We start from the raw sequence: 25417 nt of genomic DNA, 5'->3' as shown, positions 1-25417 counted from the left end.
GTTCAATGTCATTATCAGGCACTCAAAGTAACACAAGCTTCTCTGCACTAAGGTTTGAGGGTAATGACTTCAACGGATATCCATGCCAGTGAAGATATTTCACTTCAGCAAATCCAGGGTCTTGCAAATAGGACATCTTACATTTGTTCTCTCCATTGAATGATGGACTATAGAACTTTAAAAATCTCAATTTAGGCATCTTTGTGAAAGTATTGGGATTTAGACGGAACTCTTTTACTTTTGACATATCCAAACATATGCCCTCAATTTTTTCTGTCCCCTAAAAATAAGTGAAAAAGCAATAAAGTTAAAATCAAATGAAAGATATGTGTATTCCACCAATGAATCGCACTTCAACCCCACCAAGTCAAATTTTTGGGGCAAGTTTCTCACTAATTCACAATTAGAGGTAGCTTATAGTTATTGCTAGGCAGTTAAACTTTTAATTCAAATCCACAAAGAAACATAATAACACAAGTAATACTTAATATAAAAATTCCGTCTGTGTACTATACAAATTGGCATATCAATTATGCTTGCAAACGATTATGCAAGTTGTCATGGCATTTATAATTTATTGCTACGTCATCTAACGGATATGGTTTTTTCTAATCATTGTTGCTCATCTATTAATTCTAAGACTCATCAGTTCGAGCATATATAAATATATTCATATCCAGTTTGTAAATGCTAGAATATTTCAAAATAATTATCCACAACAAACTGCTTACCGTGTTATATGTAAGAACTTCATAGATATCCTCATGATGCCACAACCTACTGCGGTTTCCAGGATTAATTGATTCTTGTCGAACAATTTCCCTACCCAACTCTTGTAGTAAATCATGCATTCTTATCTGGTTGTATGAACCAATAGCAATGAGAGATTTATCAACAAGAACACTTATTCCTATTTCTGGGTAGAAACCGCTTGCATTATGGAATTTCATTACTAGATTTACATCCTCGCCTTGAAAGAAACAAGCAACATCAAGGAAAATATTTTTCTCCTAATCGTCCAAACTATCGTAACTTATTTTTAATACCTCTAGGATACTTGGATGGAGGATTCTTTGCAATTTATTTATTGCACTTTCCCAGACTTCCTTTTCTCTTTCATATAGAAAGCAACCCAAAACTTTAAGAGCTAAAGGAACACCTTGAGCATATTTCATTACCTTGCTTGAAAATTTCTCGTAACCAACGTCAGGATGGTTTTGTTTGAAGGCATGTCGACTGAAAAGCTCAACAGCGTGATGATATTCTAATGCCTCCATCTCATATATTTTCCTCACCCCCCAGTTTCTAAGCACTTGTTTATTTCTGCTGGTTATTATGATTCGACTCACAGGCGTCAAACAATCAAGACTTCCAATTATAGATTCTAATTGGCTGAAGCAAGTCACATCATCAAAAACAATCAGAACCTTCATGCGGCTGAGCCTTCTAAAATTAAGACCAATAGCAAGACTCACATTTTTATCTTTCAATAAATTTGAAAGAAGTTTTTGTCGCAAGCAAGCTAATCCTCCCGGTTTTTGTGACTCTTCTCTCACATTTTCAAGGAAGCAAGAACCTTCAAAATCGCTAGAGATTTTGTCGAAAGTAGCTCTAGCGATTGTTGTTTTGCCTATACCACCAATGCCCCAAATCCCTAAAGCGTAAACATCTTTCGACTGAGCACCTAGTAGAGATTCAATTTCCTCAACTCTTGATTCTACTCCAACCAGCTGGTTTTTGTTATCATTAGCAATTTCGTTTATAAGTTTCGATTCAAGCCTACCAAATACAAAAAATTAGCAGCAGTAACTTCAAATAGAAGGGATTTGCATAAAATTAGCAGCAGTAACTTCAAATAGAAGGGATTTGCATAAAATTGAAATAAGGGAGATTGCTCGTTTTCCAATTGAAATTAATATGGTACCAGGAGAGTTATTAAATATTGTAAAAATAGTCAAAATAAGTGGTATATATTGATTTGAGTAAGGAAATTTCCAATCTCCAGTGGTATATATTGATTTGAGTAAGGAAATTTCCAATCTCCATATAAATTATTAACTCTTTAATTACAGGAATATGTTATATGAAATTGATTAAAAAACGACAGAACATCATTAATTTTGTTAAAATATATTGTAAACTTCGGGAGCTTTTATTATTAATTCTGCAAAAATTCTTTTATAGGAGTTCAAAAGTGGGGAAGTTCAAGAAGTCTAGAATTTGATGCATGAAAAAAATTTAAAAGTGTAGTTTAGCATCTGGAAAATTTAACTAAGAGTGCTGCGTGAATTTTATTTACAGTGTTGAATATTAGTATGCGAAATTAAAAGTAACTTTTCACCTGATGTTCTGAGAAGGAAAGCCAGACAAAGTGGCTGCTTCCTTCAAAGCATTCCTCCATGTCTGCAGCTTTTTTGAATTCTCCTTAAACCTTTCTTCAAGCTTCGAAAATGAATTGCCAAAACTCCCAGTTTGGTTTCTCACGTCTGATGGATCAACCCGATAGAAAACCAGAATCACAATCTGTGCATACTCTTTTTTGCACTCGATGATCTTTACAAGTTCATCGAGACACCATCTGGAAGATGCATACCCTTCTGAGAAGACGATAACTGAAATGGCTGATGCTTCAATTGCATTCACAAGTGACTCCGAAATTTCATCTCCTCTGTTAAGTTGGTCATCAATGAAAGTTTGGATATGTTGTCGACTCAGAGCAGAATAGAGATGGCTACTAAAGTTGTCTCGGGTGTCCTCTCCTCTGAAACTAACAAAAACATCATACTTCTTGTTGTTTCGAGAAGAAGAAGCCATAATCAACAGAAACAGTTGAATTGATTAGAGAGAGATTTTGATTCGGATGAAAACAATTATTGAACCAAATGTGCGTGACTCTGTAGAATAAATCGATGCCATGAACCTTCCTTCAAGTTCCGTGATAATTCAACTGCTTTGTAGACTTTTAGCTGAAAAGTCCACACGAACACCATACTTTTCAACACACGGCTTCTGTGCTTTTTTTTTTTTTGGTTTTAACCACGAGGTATCCTAGGGAGGGCCCTAATTGTGGGAGGCACTTTTAAGCCCGTACCACAACCCAGACTAGAAGTCCCCGCTTGAACCGAGAGGCACATGTTCTCCCAACAAAAGCGACTTCCCTGCGACTCGAACTGGGGAGCAAACCCAGTCAAGCCACTTAAGGGGACCCAGTGGAGCCAACACTTTGTTGGTACGGCTTCTGTGCTTTAATGCTCATAACTGCCAGCAATAAGTAGGGTGATATGTTACTTTTTATCTCTGAATTTATCTTATCGGTCCTCATCTCTCAATTAATTGTATTTAGTTTCAAAATTATTCTTTTTTGTTTTGTTTTAATAGCTCTTATTCATGTTCCTTAGCGTTGATTTTAAACATATGAAGTTTAATTTTTTTTTTAAAAGTAGCTATTTGTTTTTTTTTGTAACATATGTCTGATTTTTAGATATTTACATTTGAATTTAAAAAGTAAATTTTTGTGACCTTTACCGAAATGAAAAAAAATGTTTGAATGGAAAATAAATACTATATCCTAAAAATATTTCAATTCAATATAGTTATTTCATAAACTACGAAGCCTAATCCCTTTTATTCGTTTTGACTTATAAAGACATAACCGCTAAATAACCACATTTAATGTGTTTTCTTATTAGGGAAATTATCAATCGTATACCCTTAGTTTACTCCGTTATCAAATTTAGTACAATACTTTCAGGGTTTATCAGTCGTTCACCCTAAGTTGACAAAATGTATCTGCCGTCCACCAAACCGTTAATTGCCATTTAACTATGATGACGTCAGGGGGGTAATATGGTCTTTTTATATGATACAAGTGATAATTTTAGGGTATAGAAGTGATAATAAGTTATTTTAAGGGTATACAAGTGATAATTTTCAAGGGTAAAATTGTCAATTAGCTACAGTTCCGTTAACTTTCAAACGGTAGCTAACAGTTTAGTGGTCGGCAGATAACTTTTGTCAATTTAGGGTGAATGATTGATACACCCTTAAAGTATTGTAATATTTTTTTATAGAAGCACAAATTTAGGGTATACGAATGATAATTTCCCTTCTTATTATAAAATCAAACAAGATGCCACTTAATTTTTAGATATTAAAAAAAATAACATGTTATTGAAACATTTATATTCAAGGCCATTCAAATTTTAATCAAATTCTGACCTATTCAAATGTTAAATAAAAAATAAATGCTACCTTAATGTCCTTTCAAGTCTCTTGAGTAGTGATGAAAATTAATTTTATTTAATCTTTCAATGTTGGATTAGGCTTCAATTGTATACCATTGTATCTTATGTTTGAAAATCTTTTAACGTATTTTAAAATTGAGAGGAAAGGAAAATTGAGATTAGAAAATAATTTAATTTCAACTACTTATGAGTTGTTTGACCATAAACTATATTATATGTCAAAGAACATGTTTAACTGGATAAAATTGTTGGCTACGTCCTTCATTAAAAGAAATTCTATAATACATTAAAAACAATACAACCAATTAATGCATTTATTGTGACGCACATGCAAGCCAAAAGGGAGCACATGTGGCTAATTAGCAAGCTGTCGGCTTAAAGCAAAGCACATGCATGCTATGTGCTTGTCATGCATGATTGGAGGCAATGGATATGTATAAAGTAAAGAATTGAAGCAATTGTCACCATTTTCAAGAATCAAACTAAAACAAAGCAATTCAAAGAGAAAAGAAAAAGAAAGGAAAAGGTGAGAAGGGAAGAAAACAAAAGGAAAAGAGAAGAGGAAAAGAACAAAGAAGAAAAGATGAAGAAAGAAGTGGAAAAGAACAGAAGAATAAAAGATGAAGAAGAAAAAATAAAGAAAAGAAAAACCGAGAGCGAAAAATAATTTTGAAAAGAGGAATTGAGAGGAAATATTATAGGAAAGAGAGTTGGATAGTTATATCTATATCCAGTAAGTCAGTAGGTAACGTATTTAAGAAATTTGAACAATTATGATTTAGTTAATGTCATATGTAAAAGTTTTTATATCAGTTATAACAGTTAATTTTTTAACCCTATATTTTAGGAGAAATTCAAGAATTAAGGAATCTATAGGGGCTCCAACAAACCCCAGAGTGAAAAATGTTTTGTGAGTGGATTACTATTATTACTTATATGTATTCTACAAAGTATTGATGCTTGATAGTATGATTTAGTATCATGTCATGATTATATATACTCATATTATATGATTAATTGAATAATGAGATGTAATTGCCAGATATCATATGTGTACCCTTCCCCATAGGCTCTATGTATGTGTAGAGTTAGATTACTCGGCCCTTGTGATTTAGTTAATTCGGCTGAGTATTGAGAGGTGTTTCCCCTACTTTACTTGTGCAATGATGATTCCAGTGAGTATTGAGAGTTATTTCTCCTAGATATTATTTGGTGCAGTTTTATCATGTATAAACATATGATTTCATGTTTGCTTGTGTAATGCGTTCAGTGCAAAGTTATGTCATACAATTATGTACAAGCACTAGAGCGCTAATTTATTTATATATATATAATTATATCCACTCATTTAGCCACAAGTATACTATTTTCATATTTACCCCATTTCTTTAAGATTTTCATAGGATTTTGTGCAGTTCAGTTTCTAATCAGTTGAGGTTGGGCTACAACACGCATTACTGCATAACTTATATTTTGAGCATGTTTATGTTCATATGTATATATCTAAAGTGTATGTATGTACAGTAAGATGTAAACTGTGCAAGTTTTATGTATGTACAGTAAGGTGTAAACTGTGCAAGTTTTGAATATATTTTTGAATGAGTCACATATGTTATTATATGTTTATAACAAAGGCCGAGACTAGTGTTATGCATTCATGAATTAAATTTATTTCACAAGCTTTAGATATAAGATCACATGATTCACCTCAAATCCGGCAGAGAGGCTGGGCCGGGTTGTGTCATGTATGATATTCACTTACTTAGATTCAATATAACCATTATTTACGTGATGATTTTTCAAAATAAATGCACATATATCATAGTGTGATTCACTTTTTATATGGCTGATATGGTACTTATCATGTGTTCTACATTTTGTTGCTTAGTTAGAGGTATTTGTTTTAAAATTTTGTGCTAAAAGAAGGTCATTTTAAATTTGAAAGTGTAAAATGTATTTTATACATTTACACAATACTAAGGATGAAATGGTCTTCAACATAGATTCCTTAATAAATTTTAAGAGAGCTGACAGAAAGTGGTTGTTTAGAGAAAAAAAATAGAGAAATTGAACAATGGATGAAATGCATCTAGAGAGTAGAAACTGATGTAGTCCAAAAAGGCGTCTTTTGTTAGAGTATAGTAGAAGTAAATATATGAAATAAAATGTTGGAGAAATATTTGTGGGGAATAATAATTGCAGAAAAAGGGATCAATAATTGATAAAACTTTATTTTAAAAGTTGGACTATTGGCACCCCTCTAGTCTCTTAATGAAACTTTTTTTTTTCAGTTATATTTATTTTATTTTCAAAAATTTCCTTTTATTTTCCAAGACGCTCTTTTAGTTTTTCATTTAATCTTTTTTCATTGTTAAAACTCAAAGTAGTATTGTGCTATTTTTCATCCCTTTTACAATCTTATTGTTATCCTACATACAAATTAAAAAGTTTTCTAGGTGATAAAGTTTGAATGCTAATCATTAGCTTAAATAACACATATTTTAGATTGTAGTTTGAAAGTAATCTTGAGTACGAAAATATTTAATCAATAAGAAATACGAAAAGAAAAATAGATTATTCTATATTTATACAATTTATCTTAGTTAGATAAGAAATAATGGTAGGAAATTAAAAAAAAAGGGATTGATTATTAATGTAAGTAATTTGTTGGGAAAAAAATCCTACATGTGTTTATTTCTTCTTTGCCCTTAACTGTAATTTTATTTGAAATAAGGTTTTATAAATGTGGCAGGTTAAGCACTGGAGCATTGTCACGGTTGATTCTATCGGATGATTCATAGCTGATAGTGTGTATTACGATAAGATTCAACCTGTTGGTTAATTTAAAATTGTTATCTTCTTTCTTATTTGTGAAACAAATATAATACTTGAGTAAGAGTATTTGCTTTTTGACTTTTGTGTTGTTAAGTGCCAATAAGTCCGTTTTTTGTTGTTGAGTGTCTGCGTCAATACCCGATGGCATATTTGCAAGTAGCTTTAAAGCATATTTGGCTCTTTGTTTATGAATAATGTTCAATAGCAACGCGCCCCATTGATAAGAGAAATGTATGATATAATTTTTGAAGATACGTATCTGCATTATGAATTGTTATTGGAAGGAAGTACGAGAATAAAATAAGAGCAAAAACTGATTAAAAGATGTATCTTCATTATTACGTGAAATGTATGTTCTGCTTCTCATTCACTTTACCAGAATTACAAAAGTTTTATGTTATTGATGGTTGGATTGTTTCTGGGTTATCCTTGTTTTTTTTGTTTTAATTGCCTTACATACATTATATGTGTAATTTTTTAATGGGCAATCTTCATTTGGAACCTGGAACATGAAAATTTTTAAAAACTTTCTGATTTGTGCAGGGTATGAAGCCTCTTAAGTAGGACTTCTTGGGTGCCACTTCTGTGTTGGGCAAATATATTTTTTTTCTTTTTCCAGTCACCATAATGGGGGTCATGGTGAAACAACTTACTAATCACTCTGGACAAGAACGGGCTTCTACAAGTAAAGCACACCTATTTCACTCTTTCCTTAGTATGGAGCTGCTTACCGTTGGGATGAAGATGGTAATGGCCGCTATACAAATTACTTTTCTTCAGAAGGAAAATTCTCAATCTTGGTAAATTTAAAGTTGTACTAGAAGACAAGCTGCCTATTCAACGAATGGCTAAATCTAGCATAGTAGCCTCCTTAGACGATTAATTAGATTGCATTCCTTTTCATCTCTCTGTTTTTATTTTTTCTCCTTTTTGACTTGCACTTCTCTGTTCCTTTCCCCAAAAAAAAAAAAATTCTTGTTGTGACGTTCCATATATGGTTTCTTTTTTATTTTGGTCCATTTCCAACAACATAGAATAGTGAGAAGAATCATTTATTTTAATCATGCTTCTCTGCTTTCTTAAATGTATGCTTGTTCTTGTTCACATTTTACTGTTCGTCATAATTGGTATGGTTTTTCTATGGCATCATCAAGCCCCAAATGTGATGAAACATTTTGAATTTCTTATTGATCCAGCCTTCACTTTAGTATAATTTATACACCATACCGACAGTGAGTATCAATTATAGTTCCGAATGAGTGCGAAAGCAGACTAGTGTGTAACTTCGTGATTTATTTTCTGGTTTGCACATCCGTATTTCAAATGGTTTACTGGTCTCCGGCCAAAAGAGAGGGAAAATGAGTGACTTGTGAGACAATCCTCATGGCTTTGTTGACATCAGTTTGGTGGTTGATTGAGAATGAATGATCATACATACATACAAATACTTGTTAGAGGGCTTGTTCTGTTGAATTATGCCGGCGGCATAAACTACAAGGCATTGTTGACGATTGGAGAATCAAGCTATTGTTTCCATTGCTTTGGCTAATTGATCCTTTGTTGAAGCAAAGGCCAATTGCAGATGCAATCTTTGAAGATGTGAAACGAAGGTATTTTCTCTTCTCTCTATTCAGTCCATTTTTCGTTATCCTAAAATATCATGAATGAAACACCTGCATTTAAAAAAAAATAGGGAAAAAAATAACACGCCAAGTAGATTAAATCTGCAGGAAAAGAAGGCCAGTAATTTTACAATGCTACATACGTGCTTTCACTATACCCTTCATCTAATACGGTATAATTCAACACTCTAGTGTGAATTTGTGTTACATGCACCACGTCCCTCGGCAATGATTACACGCATGTTTTGTTCCAAGACTGATCTTGGCTTTTTTTTTTTTGAATTATTAATAGTGATTAGCAAAAGAGAAAAAAATAAAATTACATTCATGAAAATCTTAAGCCTTCTTCGTAACAGTTGAAACATCTGCTTGGAACTTCCATTGAATCCGTAGAATCTGGGATGTAAAGTAAATGGACTCCACATTTTTTCACCCCGCAGCACTCGCACTCCAAAGATGGAAAACGATCAAAATCATCAAAAAAGAAGCGGACTGCCTCAGGAACGCAATTATATTTCCAAAAACCATTGAAATCCTCCTCACTGAAAATAGCACCCCAAAAGTAAGTGAGCTGATTCTACGTAAGCAAGGCGCTTCAGAAATCTCCGCGTGACATGCGGATCACAATCTTCGGTTTTCATTTTGAACTCACAAGAAAATGAAAACCATCTGTCATCATCTACATGACGGTCTGAAAATGCTACAATAGCACTAAATGATTGCAGAACTTGGGAATAAAAATTATTGCTCTAGTAAAAAAACACTGCTTATATATAAAATTCAGAACTTGGGAACAAACCTGATAATGATTGCAGCGATGTGCAATTATCGGCATCTAAACATCGTATAAGGAATGGAAGCTTTGGTACGGATTGAAGCCTCTCACAATAGCTTAAGCGGAGGTAAGTCAACACAGAAATTTGGATGATGCTTTCTGGTATTCTCTCAATATTGGTTTTCTCTAGAAGCAATGTTCCTAGAGAGGACAACTGGCCAAGACATTCGGGCAATCTCTGAAGATTTGAGCAACCACTGAGATCAAGAATTTCAAGAGATTTCAACTTACATAGGCTGCTTGGGAGACTCTTAAGCCTTTTACAGTCTGAAAGGTCCAAGTACTCCAGCCTAAGTAGAAGCTCAATTGATGAAGGCAGTTCTTCAATTGCAGTTCCACTTAAAAAAAGGCAGCTTATATTACAAAAACATCATACTTCTTGTTGTTTCGAGAAAAAGAAGCCATAATCAACAGAAGCAGTTGAATTGATTAGAGAGAGATTGTGATCAGATGAAAACAATTACTAAGCCAAAATGAGCGTGACTCTGCAGCATATATTGACCTGATATCTCATTTTCCAAGCTTCCTGGACAATGATTCATGGAATATTCAAGGGTTATTGAAACGCCCACCTAATTTTTCGACTTGGCAGATTTTATCAGTTGAAATTATAGGCACGGCGTTATGAGTCAAGACTATTGGCACTCTGCCGTTACTTTCGTAGAACTCTTACTCTATGTTATGAGTTAGACACGGCGTTATGAGTAAGACTATTGGCACTCTTCCTTGAAGTTTCGCGATAATTTTTCAACTTCATCTCATTGTCCAGGCACCGTGCACTGCACGATAATTTCACTGCTTTTTAGACTTTTAGCTGAAATTTCCCCATGAACACCATAGTTTTCAACACATGGCTTTTGTCCTTTTAATTCTCAAATTGAGTGGGTCATGACTATCAACCATGAGTAGTTGGTTGATTTTTTAATATTTTCCCCCCAATTTTTCTCATTAGTCATCATCTCTCAATTAATTGCATTTAATTTTAAAATTATCCTTATTTATCATTTTTTTTTAATAATTCTTATTCATATTCCTTCGGGTTATTTGTTAAACGTGTGAAGTCTAATTTTGTTTTTTAAGTAAACTTTTATCTAATATATGAAAATATCTCAATAGAAAGTAAATGCTCTATCCCAAAATTATCTCTATTAAATATAGTTATTTCCTAAATTGTAAAATATAATCCCTTTGTTCGTTTTGAATAAAAAATCTGATGTAATTCAAAAAGCATCTTTTGAATTATAGTTTTAGTAGCGGAAGTCAAATATGAAATAAAATGTTGCATCAAACAATGTTATTTGTAGCAGAAGTCAAATATGAAATAAAAAATCTGTGTTCGGCTAATTTATCAATAAAATGCAACTAGAAACTGATGTAATTCAAAAAGCGTCTTTTTTTTTTTGGTTTTGACCAGGAGGTATCCTGGGGAGGGCTCCAACTGTGGGAGGCACCTTTAAGCCCGTACCACAACCCAGACTAGAAGTCCCCGCTCGAATCGAGAGGCACATGTTCTCCCAACAAAGGCGACTTCCCTGCGACTCGAACTGGGGAGCAAACCCAGTCAAGCCACTTAAGGGGACTCCATTGCCAGTGGAGCCAACACTTTGTTGGTCAAAAAGCGTCTTTTGTTATAGTATTAGTAGCAGAAGTCAAATATGAAATAAAATGTTGGAGAAATATTCGGGGACAATAATAATTGCGGAAAGAGTGGGACTATTAGCACCCCTTCTATTTACCCCTTAAAAGCCCTATTTGGATAATTACAATTATATACTAAATTAAGATTATGATAATGGACAAACAAGTAGATACAATCTAATTGGATGCAGAAATAATTTCATCTGAAATTCTCTAAAGTTTAAACTAATTTGCATTTTTTTTCACATTGAAAGAGGAATAGGTGAAAAGGGTAAAACTGTAGAAGAATCTTATAACATTTTCCAAGAAAAAATCTTTATGACACATTTTTAGCTTGTTGCAATTTTTCAATCCCAAGAACTTTAAGCATACGAAAAGTGGATTCTCTGATTTCCACCATTTGTGAGGATGACAAATCGATATTATTCCAGTTGATTTATGTGTAAATCTTGTGAATCTCATTACCAAAGGATCCTTAGCAATCCTCGCCCCTCTACCAAAGGATCCTTAGCAATCCTCGCCCCTCTCTAGTTAGGATATTCAAACCTAACGTCAAATTGGTTTTTTCTTTTTTAATCTAAACCATCATGAAGGTGGGGGATTAGGCCAGACCTCTACCTACAATGAAAGAAAAATTAGATGATGAAAAGAATATGAAGAGGGGGACATAAACCAAAACTTCTTAAAAAAAAAAAAGGAGAACATAAAGGAACTCGAGAGCATCTAAATGAAGAATGCCAAATAGACCAGATATAAGATCCCCAGAGCTGAAGAATCGCTGATGAGTCTTATGAGTACATGCTTAATCAACCATGAAGTCAGTGGCTGAAGTGGCCTCCCAAAAGACATGTTTGATAGTAATAAAAGGACTAGAAGATAAAGCATGAATCCAACCCAGGAGATAAGCAAATTCTTATTGCACTGAACCATGTGAAGTAGCTAAAGAAACCACAGTGGCCAAGTTAGATTCCAACTCTAGAACAGTAAACCCAAGCTGAGCACAAGATCTAATCCTTCAAGCATAGCCAACAGCTCAGCAAACAGTATTGATTGGTGCCCTAAGAAAGAACCAAAAGCAACTAATACTACTCCCGAATGATCATGTAGAACACTTTCAGCAGCAGACATACCAGAGGTGCCCCTAGAGTAACCATCCGCATTTAACTTCATCACGCCAGGCGGTAGCCTCAACTAGGAAACCAAGCGACCGGTCAAAGAGGAGGCAAAATATCTACAAACCCTCTCTAATATGGGTATCCAAAACACCCCTCAATTGGGATAACTTAAAACCAAAAACAGAGCTAGCGAGTCTAAGGCCCGAAAGCACTCAAAAAGAAATGACAACTAGAATCGAATCTAAAAGCATTTCAAGGCTTCAAGACATGCCACAGGATGAAGCATGAGAGAAGGACTTGAAAATGTCTCGAAGAATGGGCACAATGCCGCCAGTGAACAAGCAACGTATGAGGAGATAGAAAGGAAGGTATCAAAGACCAATCATCGAGTAAAATCGTTGTCAGATTTGCCCAACTAATGAGCAATTCACAAAATAACTGCCTGAATATCTTAATGGTGCAAGCCCAAGGCATCATTCGCAGCTAAGAAACCATACAACAACCACAATAACAAAAAAAACCTCATTAGGAATATGTTGCTGCCAAATATAAGTAAAAATCTCATTCCAGATCCGAGACCCACGAACAAGCTCCCAAATAGTCTTTATAGAAAAATTCCCTTCCCTAGATAGAGTCCAATGAAGAATATTCGGTCTAACACCAAAAATAGTGATCAACAAAATCTACTCAACAATTAAAGTAGAACAGACAATAGCCTGCTCCTATCCTAAACTGCTCCTCGCCAAAAGAATGACACAGGAACCATAGAAGCAGTACCAATGTTAAAAAGAAAGAGAAGTATAAAGCACAAACAACAATCATACAAGAAATTATTATCACTAGATCTAATTAGCCAGTGTATATGAGGCTTAGCAACATAACAAATGGAGCAAAAATGTCGACAAAATGGGGAAATAGAATAGTGAAATCGAACCATTTTGGGATGTTAGGTTTTGCAATACTTGGACTTCATGAGTGAAGCCCAAAGAGATTGCTGGTCCCTAAATCTCTACCACATTTTCAACTCAAATGCATCTGCCAGATTTGAAAAAGAAAATGAATTCCCAAACCACTTTCATCCACAAGGAAGTAAACATATGGTAATTTGCACCAGTAGATGGGCCGTCTTGAATTTGTATCTTCTAATAAGAAATTGGTGAACTATTGCTCGAGATGATTAATGACTACCGTAGGCAATCAGAGGACTTGGAAGATATGTAACGGTATGGAAAAAGCACATGCCATAAAAGTACAAGCTTACCCTCAAAAGAGAGAAGCCAGTTATCTCACCCTAAAATCCAATCTCCAATTTAGATCATATCATCAAAGTACCAGATCCATGTGCAATACACTTAGCATCCAAGATAAGTAAAAGTAAGCTGGTACTGCTGGAACCCAACATCAAATCAATTCTTATATGACAATTGAGATAACAAGTCTCAAAGGTTCATATTAAAAAATGTTGAAATAAATTCTCCTTTTTAATTATGTTTAATGTGAAGATAGAGAGACAATTGTACAGGACTTTGAATTATATGTAAACTATTGTAAAAAAATAAAATAAATAAGTAATAGTTTTGTTGGATTTTTTAATCTAGGATTGTTAAATCCTTAACCCAACGCTGGGATTATATGTGAATAATTATGTGTTGCAAACTGTCATATAAAATTAAGCCCAATTAAAAGAGATCTATTAAGATTTTTAGTATTATGGGCTTCAATGTATCTAATAGGCTATGGGCCTTTAATGTATAGATAAAATGACCTGCCCCGAAACCTCAGAATGAGTCATCTAATCCCATCTAATTGAACCGATAATAAATCTAATATTTAAGGATTCTACCAAAGATTATTCGGTAGAGTCTCCTCTACAACTATGACATTCCCAAACCTGCAATTTATAAAATTAGCACTCTAAAAAATAATTCAATATTCAACCAACCTCCACGACCAACTTCCTTAATCAACATACCAAATATCACCCAAATATTTTAATGTCAACTACAATAGAGTATCCTTAGTCACAAATATGTAATAATTTATACAATCCAAAATATCCCAACAATACATCTATGATTCCTAGCACCATCACGTGGCCACAATTTCAAAAATAGTTATTGTTGTTGGGTCGACTAATGTACCTGCAAATCTCCTGGGGGGAAATATAATAAAAACGGAGTGAGTATAAAACTCAATGAGCTCAGTGAGTGGATAATAGTTTTTGAAAATAAATTTACTTTAAAATAATTTAATCTGTCTCAAATCAATTTAATCAAAATATCATAAGAACTTAAATAAACTCATGTAATTTAAATCAAGTACTAATGTAACAATAATACATAATACTGCATAAAATCAATGAAATCATAACATATTGTAATCTCAAACACTGTAATTCTGAAAACTGTCACCAAACAATTACCCAAGCAAATAATCTTGTCATACCCAGACCTCGATGGACGAGCAATCAGGAAACCGTCATGCCCCGGAGTTGCAACGGGTAGATAGGAAAATGTCGTCTCATATGTCTCATATCTCATATCTCGTATCTGCATAATCTGGTCCCCAAGGACAAAGCGTCCAAGTACACGACCCAAAGCCTCTATATGTACTCAGACGAGCCCTAAAGGACTCTCATCTCATCTGTATCACTGTATCTGAAGGGGAATGGTACTGTCTAATGATTTCAAAAACAATCTTTATACTCATAACCATATACTTTTTAATCATATTGAAAATCATACTGTTCTTTTCATTAACACATTTGAATTTTTCTTGTCTTAAGAATACTATCATGCTTTATTCAAATCAATACGGAAAACTATTAACCAAACATTTTAATAAAATATCATTGCGTGAATAAAATACATTTCAAGAAAATCATTAAATCAGAATATTTAAGATACTCATTTCACAAATAGGCTTTACTATCATAATTAACTATGAAAATAGGTTTTGTATATTCCACTCACAATGATTACACTCAAACTCAAGTATCGGTTACGTTTGCAGATTGATTCTCGTTCGCGGTTCCTCCTAAATTAAGGAAACGACATAGTTATCTGTAACATGAAATACAACTAAATTTACGCAATAAAGCTCGAAACGAACATTTTCCCAAAATCAACTATTCCCGTATGAATGAAATTACCAAAATACCCCTGCATGCCAAAAATTACCAAAATGTCGTCGACACCATAATTTACCAAATTGTCCTTAGAATTCTAAATTACTAAACTATCCTCAATTCATACTACAAAAATAACCATAAGGTACGAAAGCACGAATTTACCCTTGAATTTTGAAATTACTGAAATGCCCTTAATAACTTAAATTACTGAATTACCCTTGAAATCTCAAATTACGTAACTGCCTAGTCCAAAATTACTAAATTATCCACCAATTTCAGAAATTACAACATTATCCCAAAAGTTAATGAAATTACTGAATTGCCCGTACTGGTCAACGGCAACCAAAATTCAGTCAACGGAGATCGGAAGCTCAGGTCTGATAGTTTTGATTTTTTTTTCATAAGGATAATATTGTAAAATGATGGTACCAGGAGAGTTATTGTATAAGTGGTATATATTAATTTAAGTAAGGAACTTTACAATCTCCCTATAAATTAATAACTCTTAAATTATAGGGATATGTTATATGTGGGAGAGATTTTTTTTTTTTTATTTATTATTTTTGGTCATGGTAAATGACTGAGAGATTGGAAAAAAACGACAGAACACCAATAATTTTGCTAAAGTATATTACAAACTTTTGGAGCTTTTATTATTAATTCTGTAAAAATTCTTTTATAGGAGTTCAAAAGTGGGGACGTTCAAGAAGTCTAGAATTTGATGCCTGAAAAAAATTTAAAAGTGTAGTTTAACATCTGGAAAATTTAACTAAGAGTGCTGCGTGAATTTTATTTACAGTGTTAAATATTATTATGCAAAATTAAAAGTAACTTTTCACCTGATGTTATGAGAATTAAAGCCAGACTAACTAGCTGCTTCCTTCAAAGCATTCCTCCAAGTCTGCAGCTTCTCTGACTTCTCTTTAAATCTTTCTTCAAGCTTCGAAAATGAAATCCCAAAAGACCCATACTTGATGGCTAGTAAAATTGTCACGGGTGTCCTCTCCTCTGAATTTGACAAAAACACCATAATTGATGTTTAGGGGTCTCATCAAACACAGACTGGTGGATGGATGAGAGGAAGATGAAGAAACCATAATAGAAACAGTTCAACTGAATTGAATGTGTCTGTGCGCTCGAATCCTCCACTACTACCTTGAATCTTCAAGGAAGTTTCGTAGTAATTTCATTCAACTCATTGTCTGCTGCCTTTCTCAAAATTTCTTTGAGGACTGACTGTAAAAAGTCCAATTTGGCCGACTAGAGATTTTTGGCTGGTTGTGGACTCCACAGTTCCCACCCCCAATTTTGATGTGTTTTTGGAGATTAAAGAAAAGAGAGTGATGATACAACCATAAACTCTTGTACAAACTTATTTTGTACAAACTGATGTGGCATTAATTCATTGGTTGAATGAAAATACAAAATAATGAAAATAAATCACGTGGGTTAAGAGATATTTAATTCAACCAATTTTATCACGCCACATCAGTTGGTACAAGATAAGTTTGTACAAGAGTTTGTAGCTATATCATTACTCAAAGAAAAATAATTCCAAAATTCTTAACAAATATGTATTTTTTTAGTTATTATTTTTAATAATTTAAAATTTTTTATATGTTAATAATTTTATTTGGCCCATAATTTTCACCTCATTCTCTAATAAATTTTAGTGGAGTGAAGATTAGGGGTGGGCAAAATCGGGTTCGGGTCAATCCGATCGGGTCTCGGGTTGGGTAAAAATTAATCCGAATGCAATCCGAACTTATAACCCGATCTGATTCGACCCGATATATATTCGGGTTGGATCGGATCGGGGCAAAAATCAGATTGAATTCGGATGAGTTCGAGTTCAGATAAGAGACCAGAATTTCCTCAATTTCTACAATTTGTGAGCGCAGGTTCAAAGCCTAACACGAACGCATCAAACTTTCTCCGGAATTAAATTTGAAAAAGAAAAATAAAAATAAAATTATATTACAGAAAAACCCCCTAGTTAGAAGGCCATCAAAAATCAAAATCGACCGGGGCAGCTTTTCTGGAATCTAATTAAAGAATCTTTGCTCTGGTACACTAACGATGAAACCCCAGAAAACAAAAACAAAAAAGCCTCGAAAACAAAATCAAAAGCCAACAGAACAAGGAGAAGAAACCCCATCGGAGTTCGCATTCACCGTCACAAAATTTACGGTGTCTCAGATCTGCCGTTCTATTGGGTTCAAGGCGGTGGAAAGCTCAGCCCTCGAAGCCCTCGGTTGACCGTGAACACGCAACAAATCGGGATCGAGCGTGAAGAGGGGTCTTGCTTCTAGTCTAGAATGAGAAGTTGCTGGTGCAATAGAGATGAGAAGTTGAGCGAGGGAGATGGTTGTGGGTTCGTGGATGTGGCCGTTGGCGGCTTGATGTGAGGGTGACTAGGTGAAGTTGTGTTGGGTCTTGGTCTCTTGGGTGTGTATTGTGTTGTGTATGTGTTTTGTGTAATGCGTATGTAATATGTGTTCTTTGTCTGTGATTTGTGTTTTGTGATGTGTATATGTTCTGTGATTTGTGTCATTGTGTGTGTGGTGTGCGTGTGTTAGCTGTTAGGTTTTTTTTTTTAGCAATCCGATCGGGGTTTAAAAGATTTTATCCGATTCGGTATTATTAACAACATGATCCGAACCTGAAATTTTTCGGGTTGGGTCGGGTATTTTGCCCACCCCTAGTGAAGATCAAGAATCCCCAAATGAAGATCAATTTTTCTATCCACATCCTGTAACACATTTATCTTTTTTATAATAGATTCTTACATGTAATTTTAGAATGGAAAAAGGCTTCCCTACCACCACCTGCATGCCTTCTTTTTATGGGCAATTATCAAATTAATCCTTACTAAATTTTTTGTTGGCTAATGATATCTCCAAACCCACCCCATTTTTAAAAAACAATTACAAAAAGTACACATTATTTTTTAAAAATAAATAAATAAGAACTTTGGAGAACAAATTAACAAATCTATCTTAATTTACTTTTTGTGACTTAAATTTTTTTATTATATTTGATCATAAAGATTGATTTGACATAAGTCTAAATTGATTATTTTATCCTTATAAGGTCAAACTAATTCTTTAACTTCAATATTTTCTAATTTTATAGCAATTCATTATTTCTAATACTACCTTATTAGTATGATTATAAAACATTAATTAAACAAACATGATGGCTTTATGGCACAATACTCATGTAAATTATTAGCTTGTCAAATTTACATCATTTACACGTAAGATAGTGAAAATAATAGTTAAATTTCATTTTAAAATATTAGTTCACATAATTAAATACCTAAATTATTAGATACAACAACCCGTGTTGATTGTACGATTTGGTCATTTTATATCATAATACTAAAATAGTAAAATAAAATTTATATCAAGTTTATGATTAAATATACTCAAAGAAATCTAATAAAAAAAGTAATAGAAGGATTTAATTGATTAACTATACAAAATTTTTATTAATGTGTATTTTTTTTAAAATATTGTGAATTCATTATAATTATTTTCTAGAAGTGGGGTAAATTTACAAAAATAATGGGGTGGAAATATCCCTACCCTTTTTAGTTTCTTTCCTTTGAAGCTAAAGATTCAACACTTATTAGTGAAGATACCACGTATGCGTTGCCCACAAAGATTCCAGAGAGGACGATTGCCGCCACTGAATTTTTGAAACTTTTTTCCTTCACTATGTGTTTAATGTATAAAATGTATGACAAATGATACTTTATTTTAATTATGGTATACAACATGTGAATTTATCAAAGCCTAAGTCAACCCAAACTAAAATTAAATTAAAATGGTTTTAGTTGGGTTGCGTTGGACTGTTGCCCAAACTTTGGGTTGGTTTAGTTTGAAACTTGCGCTTGGATCTTCGGTTGAATTTGGGGCTTACAATAAATCGACCCCACATTTTTTCTTCCCGCATTCCGTAGAATAATATTATATGTAATAAAATAACACAAAATTTAGTACACAAGGCACAAATGACAAAAAATAATTTTCATCTTGTAGTGAACTTTTCTTATTGATAATGTACTATTTTTTTTATTCTATTTACTTCTGTGAACATATAATTGTAGGCATCTACAAATGTTAATGATAAGCAATTATTTTCCTTTAAAGTTATTTCACAACTCCTGTAGTTATTTCACCGATACAGCTAATATTGGATTTCTTGGATGAAGCTGCTCATAAGCCAATAGTGCTTGTGCATAATTCTGTTCGAAGCCTACCTTGTGTTTTTGCTGCCTCAGGTATATTAATTTAACTTCCTCTTGGGCATCAGATATTCGTCATCATGCTTGCAATGAAACACTTGCACCTGATTAGCCTTTTCGGTTAATATGGTTTGCGAAAACCTGCTATATTTTCTACCATAAAAATCCAGTCAAACGCTTGTTCGAGGGCTTGTTTTGTTGAATTGTGCTGGTGGCAGCATGAACAACAAGGCAATTGTTGATGATTGGAGAATCAAGCCACGGTTGCCATTGCTTTGGTTCATTGATTTCTTGTTGAAGCAAAGGCCAATTGCAGATGCAATCTTTGAAGATGTGAAACGAAGGTATTTTCTCTTCTCTCTATTCAGTCCATTTTTCGTTATCCTAAAACACTAGAGTCAAAAATTAAAAAAATTCTATGATGTGTATATATTGGTGCTGTAGGGAAACACTGAGGAACATTTTACTGTCCATCTATGCAAATAAGAAATCTGTGGATGAAACACTGGTAGAGGTATTAATATTCTCCACACTACTACAAAAATGACCTTTACTGACACTTCGTTTCTGACACTTCGTAAAAAGTGTCAGTAATGTTATACATTTGGATCATTTTTTCCATTTAACAAATATGTATCATAAATCACTGGTACTAAGGTGTCAGTAGCATAAAACTCAGTAATTACTAATACTTTAGTATCAGTGATAAAAACAAATATAATTCTAATTATGTTTTTACTTGGACTCGAACTCAATATCTCCGAAGTTAAAATTTTAATTTCAAACTACAAACCACTTGTGTGCATATTTTCTTTGTTTGGTTAAACCGTATATAATTAACTACAAACCCTTTGCTATAATTTAACACAAAATTTTCGATCTCCCTCCACCAAAATTTGTTCCCTCTCAAACAAACTAAAATCCAAATCCCTAAAATTCCAAGTGCCTAAATCCCTAACTCTCCCTAAGCGCTAACCAGCGGCAGCCCCTCTCTAAGGCCTTAGTAGCACGCACGATGACAACGGCACACGCAGCCCACGCGGCGGCGGCGGTGGCGGCAGCCCAGCAGGTCGCACCACACACTGCAGTAGCTCGCTCGCTTTCACTCTCTCTCTGAAGGCACACACAACAGCAACAACCCCTCTCTTTCACGCTCGTTTAGTCGCTCTCACTTTCTCCGTCTCTGGTCACCATCTCACCCTCCAGTCTAAATTATTGCTTTTGCAGCCGCGTTCAGCCGTCGCCATCGCGCCGGCCGCCTGAGACAGTGAGTTGAGATTCCACTTTTTAATTTTTTCATTAATTTTTTGTCTAAATTAGATTAGTCAAATACTCAAATTAATTGAGTTGTGAGTAATACTGTAATAATTTAATTTGCCCCGCATCCCCTGAAGAAGGTAAGCAACTCCATTTTTAGGGTTCGTGTAGTAGTTGTCTTGCCTGAATCGCCTTAGTAATCATAAGGTCGGTTTTCTCAAGAAGGGCAACTTCGATCTTTTGGCATTTTCAGTGCTTCTTCCGAATCTCTCTTCACTGTAGCTTGCTTCTGCATGTGATTTGAGGGCCAAGAATTTATCTTAAGGGCGAATCATATTATGTTTCAATTCTCTGTTTGATCCTTTTAACTTTTGAATTTCAACATTATGTGTTTAGTGTTCTGTCAGTTGTTTTATCAAATACATAGGCCTCTGGGCTTTAGACACTAGTGTTCAAAATTGTCATCTAGTTTTTATGGTATCTTTGAGCAGGGGTTTCACTTCATTTGCTTGAATATATAAAAGATCAGTTTTCATTATCATGGATCAAAAAAAAAAAAAAGGCTTTGGCCAATGGTACCTCAGGAGGTCAAAGCCAAGGCTTCCAAAGACATTGTTCCCACGATCGATGTGACTCAGTTTGGCTACTTTAAGGTTTTGGGTAAGGGCCTTTTGCTTGAGAACCAACTCGTTGTGGTGAAGCGTTTCCAAAACAGCCAAGAAGAAAATTAAAAAAGCTGGTGGGTCTGTTGTGTTTACTGCTTAGGTTTATGTTATTGCTTTTATAAATTTTTTTCTGATATTTTGGTTTCAGCTTTTGAGTATTTGACTATATAGTTTTGGATATTTATATTATCATCGGAAACTTTTTGCTTTATATTAAGACATGTTATTGATTAATAATAATATTTTACAGAAAATGTTTTAATTTCTTTCTTCCATTCGGCACTCGTAGTATTTATTTGATTCGATTTCTGTCATGGTGTGTTGATTATGCGGATGATAAGATACTACCTTGCTCCTTTACTTATGCTTGATTCCTTATACTAGAAACATACCTCTAGTAGAGTTGCCATTTATCTACTTTATTGTTGTAAAATCTGTTATAAAATGTATAAGCAATCATTCATTTGAACTCTCTTTATACGCTTAAAATCTGAATTTATGTATGAGGTGTTAGTGTCAATGTTGTTGATCATTTCAGTAAGTAGTGCCAATTTATAATGACCTTGGTGCATTTCTATTCAGTTAGTAAACTTTTGTCATTTAAGTTGTTTATTTGTTTAACAAATGTATAACTAGTTTCTACAAATTTACTTTGTGTATAATAGATAATTCAAAATCTTGGCATAGAGGAAAGTGAAGTTTCTGAGGTAAATAGGGTACTTTACAAAAACTATACCACATTAATGGCTGGTCTAAGATGCATTATATATGTAAGTTTAAATGCACTATTATTTATATACATATCCTTGCAAAAAAAAAACCAATAAAAGCAGTTTCATAAACTGATGTAAATGATGTTATTATTGTTAATTTGCAGGCTATCTGCTATGACTTCAACAATGATGACTATCATAGGTAACATTATTTTCTTTTCTAATTCATTTGAAAGTGTTAATTTGCAGGGGCTGTTTCTACTATAGAACAGCAACAAGACAGCCCCTGTAAATTTCTAGTAGCTGTTTTCACTGCACAACAGCCCCTACAGATTTCCCGGGGCTGTTTTGTTGTTATTCTAAAGTCAAAACAACTCCTATAATTTTTTTGGGCTATTTTGCAATGGAAATACTTTTGAGGATTGTTGAGGAAGGAGGGGAATGAGAGCGGTAGTTTTTTAGAAGGCTTGATGAGAGTTTCATAAATTTGACAAGTTTTATGAGATTAAAGTGAAAGAAGTTTATGCTAAGGCTGAAAGTTTGAGTGGGCAAATGGATGTTTTGATTGCAGATTTCTGTTGTTTGATTATAAAAAATAGGAAGTTTTTAATTAGATTGACTTAGATGTTTTGTTTTCTGTGACTTGTAGCAGGTTATCCAACATGGTTTCTTCAGACAACTTAAGCTAAGGTTCTTTATTTCTATAACTTTCAGTATTATTGTAATCTTATTTCTTATTGTTTTATTAGTTGTTGAAACATCCTTCAATTGCTCTGTTTAACTACTCACAATCAATTTGTTTTCGATAATCTATTTCCATACTAATTGATTTTATGTTGTTGTAGGTGGGAAAAAAATGAAGCTGCAGATGGATGTTGAGTGATGTTCTTGTGCTTCTTTTTGGTGGAAACTAAATTCGTACTTTGTGGTTGTTGAAAACTTAATTTAGTACTTATATTTTTCTTTTCCAGATAGTGGTGTAGTTGAATCATGTGAATTTGAGTGATGTATTTGGGATGTTTATTATGTGAATTATATTGTGACATTTTATATATTTAATATATTTTGAGCTTTCTTTTGGTTGTAAAACATTCAGGAAAAATATAATTAGAATAAAAAAAATTTATTAACCAATCCTGCATAACATTATTAAATACTGACACTAAATATTTAAATTGACATTAATAATTTTTTATATTATCGAGCTAGCTTATTATTGATACTATAGTCACATAAATCACTGACGTGTAAATAGTATCATTAAATACCAACATCATCGTGTCATTATTTTAGTGATACTATAGTGAAACAAATTACTGACACAAAAATTACTGACACCAAAAATTAGTGTCAGTGTGTTCTGGCTTGACCAACACTGACACAATTAACAAGTGTCAATAAAAGTAATTACTGACGCTAAATTAGTGTCAGTAAAACTCATTTTTTTAGTAGTGCCACTTATGTGCCATTTTAACCTCTTACAAAAATGGCTACTCAGAATTCATGAATTGACCTAAAAATTGCAGATCATTCGAGAACCCGCCAATGATGAAGGGGCACTTGATGCATTTGTTTCGATTGTGACAGGCCCACCAGGGCCGAACCCCGTGCAATTGATGCCATCAATCTCTATACCTGTACTAGTTTTATAGGGTGATGAGGATCCATTCACCCCCCTCGATGGACCTGTTGATAGATACTTCTAATCTCTGCCTTCTCAACTTTCATATGTGAAGTTAATTGTGTTGGAAGGAGTAGGACATTGTCCCCATGACGACAGACCCGAGTTGGTCCACGAAAAGCTGCTTCCTTTGTTGGCTGAAACATTTAATTTCTGAGGAATTTACTTTCTCATCAGCAATTTTTGATGAGCATTATATATTATTCCGATTGTCAAAAGACAAACAGCTCTTGTATTTATATTGTATATATCAAATCTTATTCAACCGCTTGAATATCTTTTGGCGCCGAAAAGAATGTAGGAGAAACTGATCCCTGACAAGTTGTAGAAGCTCCAAATTGATTCAAGGCATATATCAAATTATTCAATAAAAAGACAAATTCAGCACAATAATAAAGAACAATTATTTAGTAATCTAAATTGCTCATGTTAACGATATGTGAATGATAGGATCCAATTTTATACATGGAAAAGATACAATAATCTAAATCGAAATATAAGTTCACAGGCATCTTCAATCCTTTCCTTACAAGTCAGTCTTATAAATATAAATTCCGGCCATAGACGATACCACGTCAACTATGGAATCAAATGCACCATTCCAAATATGGAATTGGTACATATACTTGAAAAAGTGCACACATGTTTAAGCGAATGGATTCACAACACAAATAAGTAGAGTGAAAACGACACCTATCCTTTTTTTTTTAATCAGTATACAAATATATTTTTTTTAAATATATAAGATTTGATGGTGTTTTAACTGTTCCCTCTTTATGGCTTTTGTATCCACATGATGAAACTTTCCCATATACAACAATTTAGATTTAAGAAAGTAGAAAATTTTCAAATGTGATTGCATTATATAGATGAGAGTTGATATGGTGCGCAATGGGGTGAGTGGCAAGTTTTCATTGATAGAGAGATGGGCCCACAACATAGCTTCGCCAATAAGAATTGTTGTGCGTCCTGTAATATCCGACATCGCCTAGCTTGTGAGTTTTATTACTGGTGTATAAGTCACGTGCTCTCCTAACTACGTGGATTGTTTTGAGTTGTAAGGCTCAATAACAAAATCGTGATGTGTTGTGTGCACAAAGTAAGAAAAGAAAGCCGATAATTATACTCTTCGCCTAATAACGCAAAGTTCTCTAGTGTGAATTTGTGTTACATGCACCAGATCCATCGCAAGTTATTACATGGATATTTTATTGTAAAGGTATTAATTGTCATTAGAAAAAGAAAAACAGTGAAAAACATTAAAGTGGACTGCCTCAGGAATGCAATTGCAATTGCATTAAACGTAAGTGATATGATTCTACATAATTAACTCTGCTATGAAATAACTGTGTCGTGGGGACCACAATCTTTGGTGGTTTTCACTTCGAGCTCAAAAGAAAATGAAAACCTTCTGCCACAATCTACATGAC

General features: G+C 33.7%; 2 protein-coding genes and 1 pseudogene across 2 annotated transcripts; 1 reads left to right on the top strand and 2 right to left on the bottom strand.

The window, feature by feature from the left end:
- Window positions 1-22: 22 nt before the first annotated feature.
- LOC18045811 (disease resistance protein RPS6) lies at window positions 23-1002 on the bottom strand. The gene is made up of 2 exons (XM_024187193.1): window positions 732-1002; window positions 23-280 (listed from the first exon to the last, which is right to left on the bottom strand). The coding sequence occupies exons 1-2, from the start codon at window positions 948-950 to the stop codon at window positions 23-25; spliced, it is 477 nt and encodes a 158-aa protein (XP_024042961.1). The 5' UTR covers window positions 951-1002.
- Window positions 1003-1010: 8 nt separating this feature from the next.
- Window positions 1011-2919, bottom strand: LOC112099737 (TMV resistance protein N-like). The gene is made up of 2 exons (XM_024187192.1): window positions 2342-2919; window positions 1011-1779 (listed from the first exon to the last, which is right to left on the bottom strand). The coding sequence occupies exons 1-2, from the start codon at window positions 2812-2814 to the stop codon at window positions 1011-1013; spliced, it is 1242 nt and encodes a 413-aa protein (XP_024042960.1). The 5' UTR covers window positions 2815-2919.
- A 6635-nt stretch (window positions 2920-9554) lies between these two features.
- Window positions 9555-24144, top strand: LOC112099736 (annotated as a pseudogene).
- Window positions 24145-25417: the final 1273 nt, after the last annotated feature.

The sequence above is a fragment of the Citrus clementina genome, unplaced genomic scaffold (genome assembly GCF_000493195.1).
Source record: "Citrus clementina cultivar Clemenules unplaced genomic scaffold, Citrus_clementina_v1.0 scaffold_3, whole genome shotgun sequence".
Taxonomy (NCBI): Eukaryota; Viridiplantae; Streptophyta; class Magnoliopsida; order Sapindales; family Rutaceae; genus Citrus; species Citrus x clementina.
This window is presented reverse-complemented; position numbering and strand designations above follow the sequence as displayed.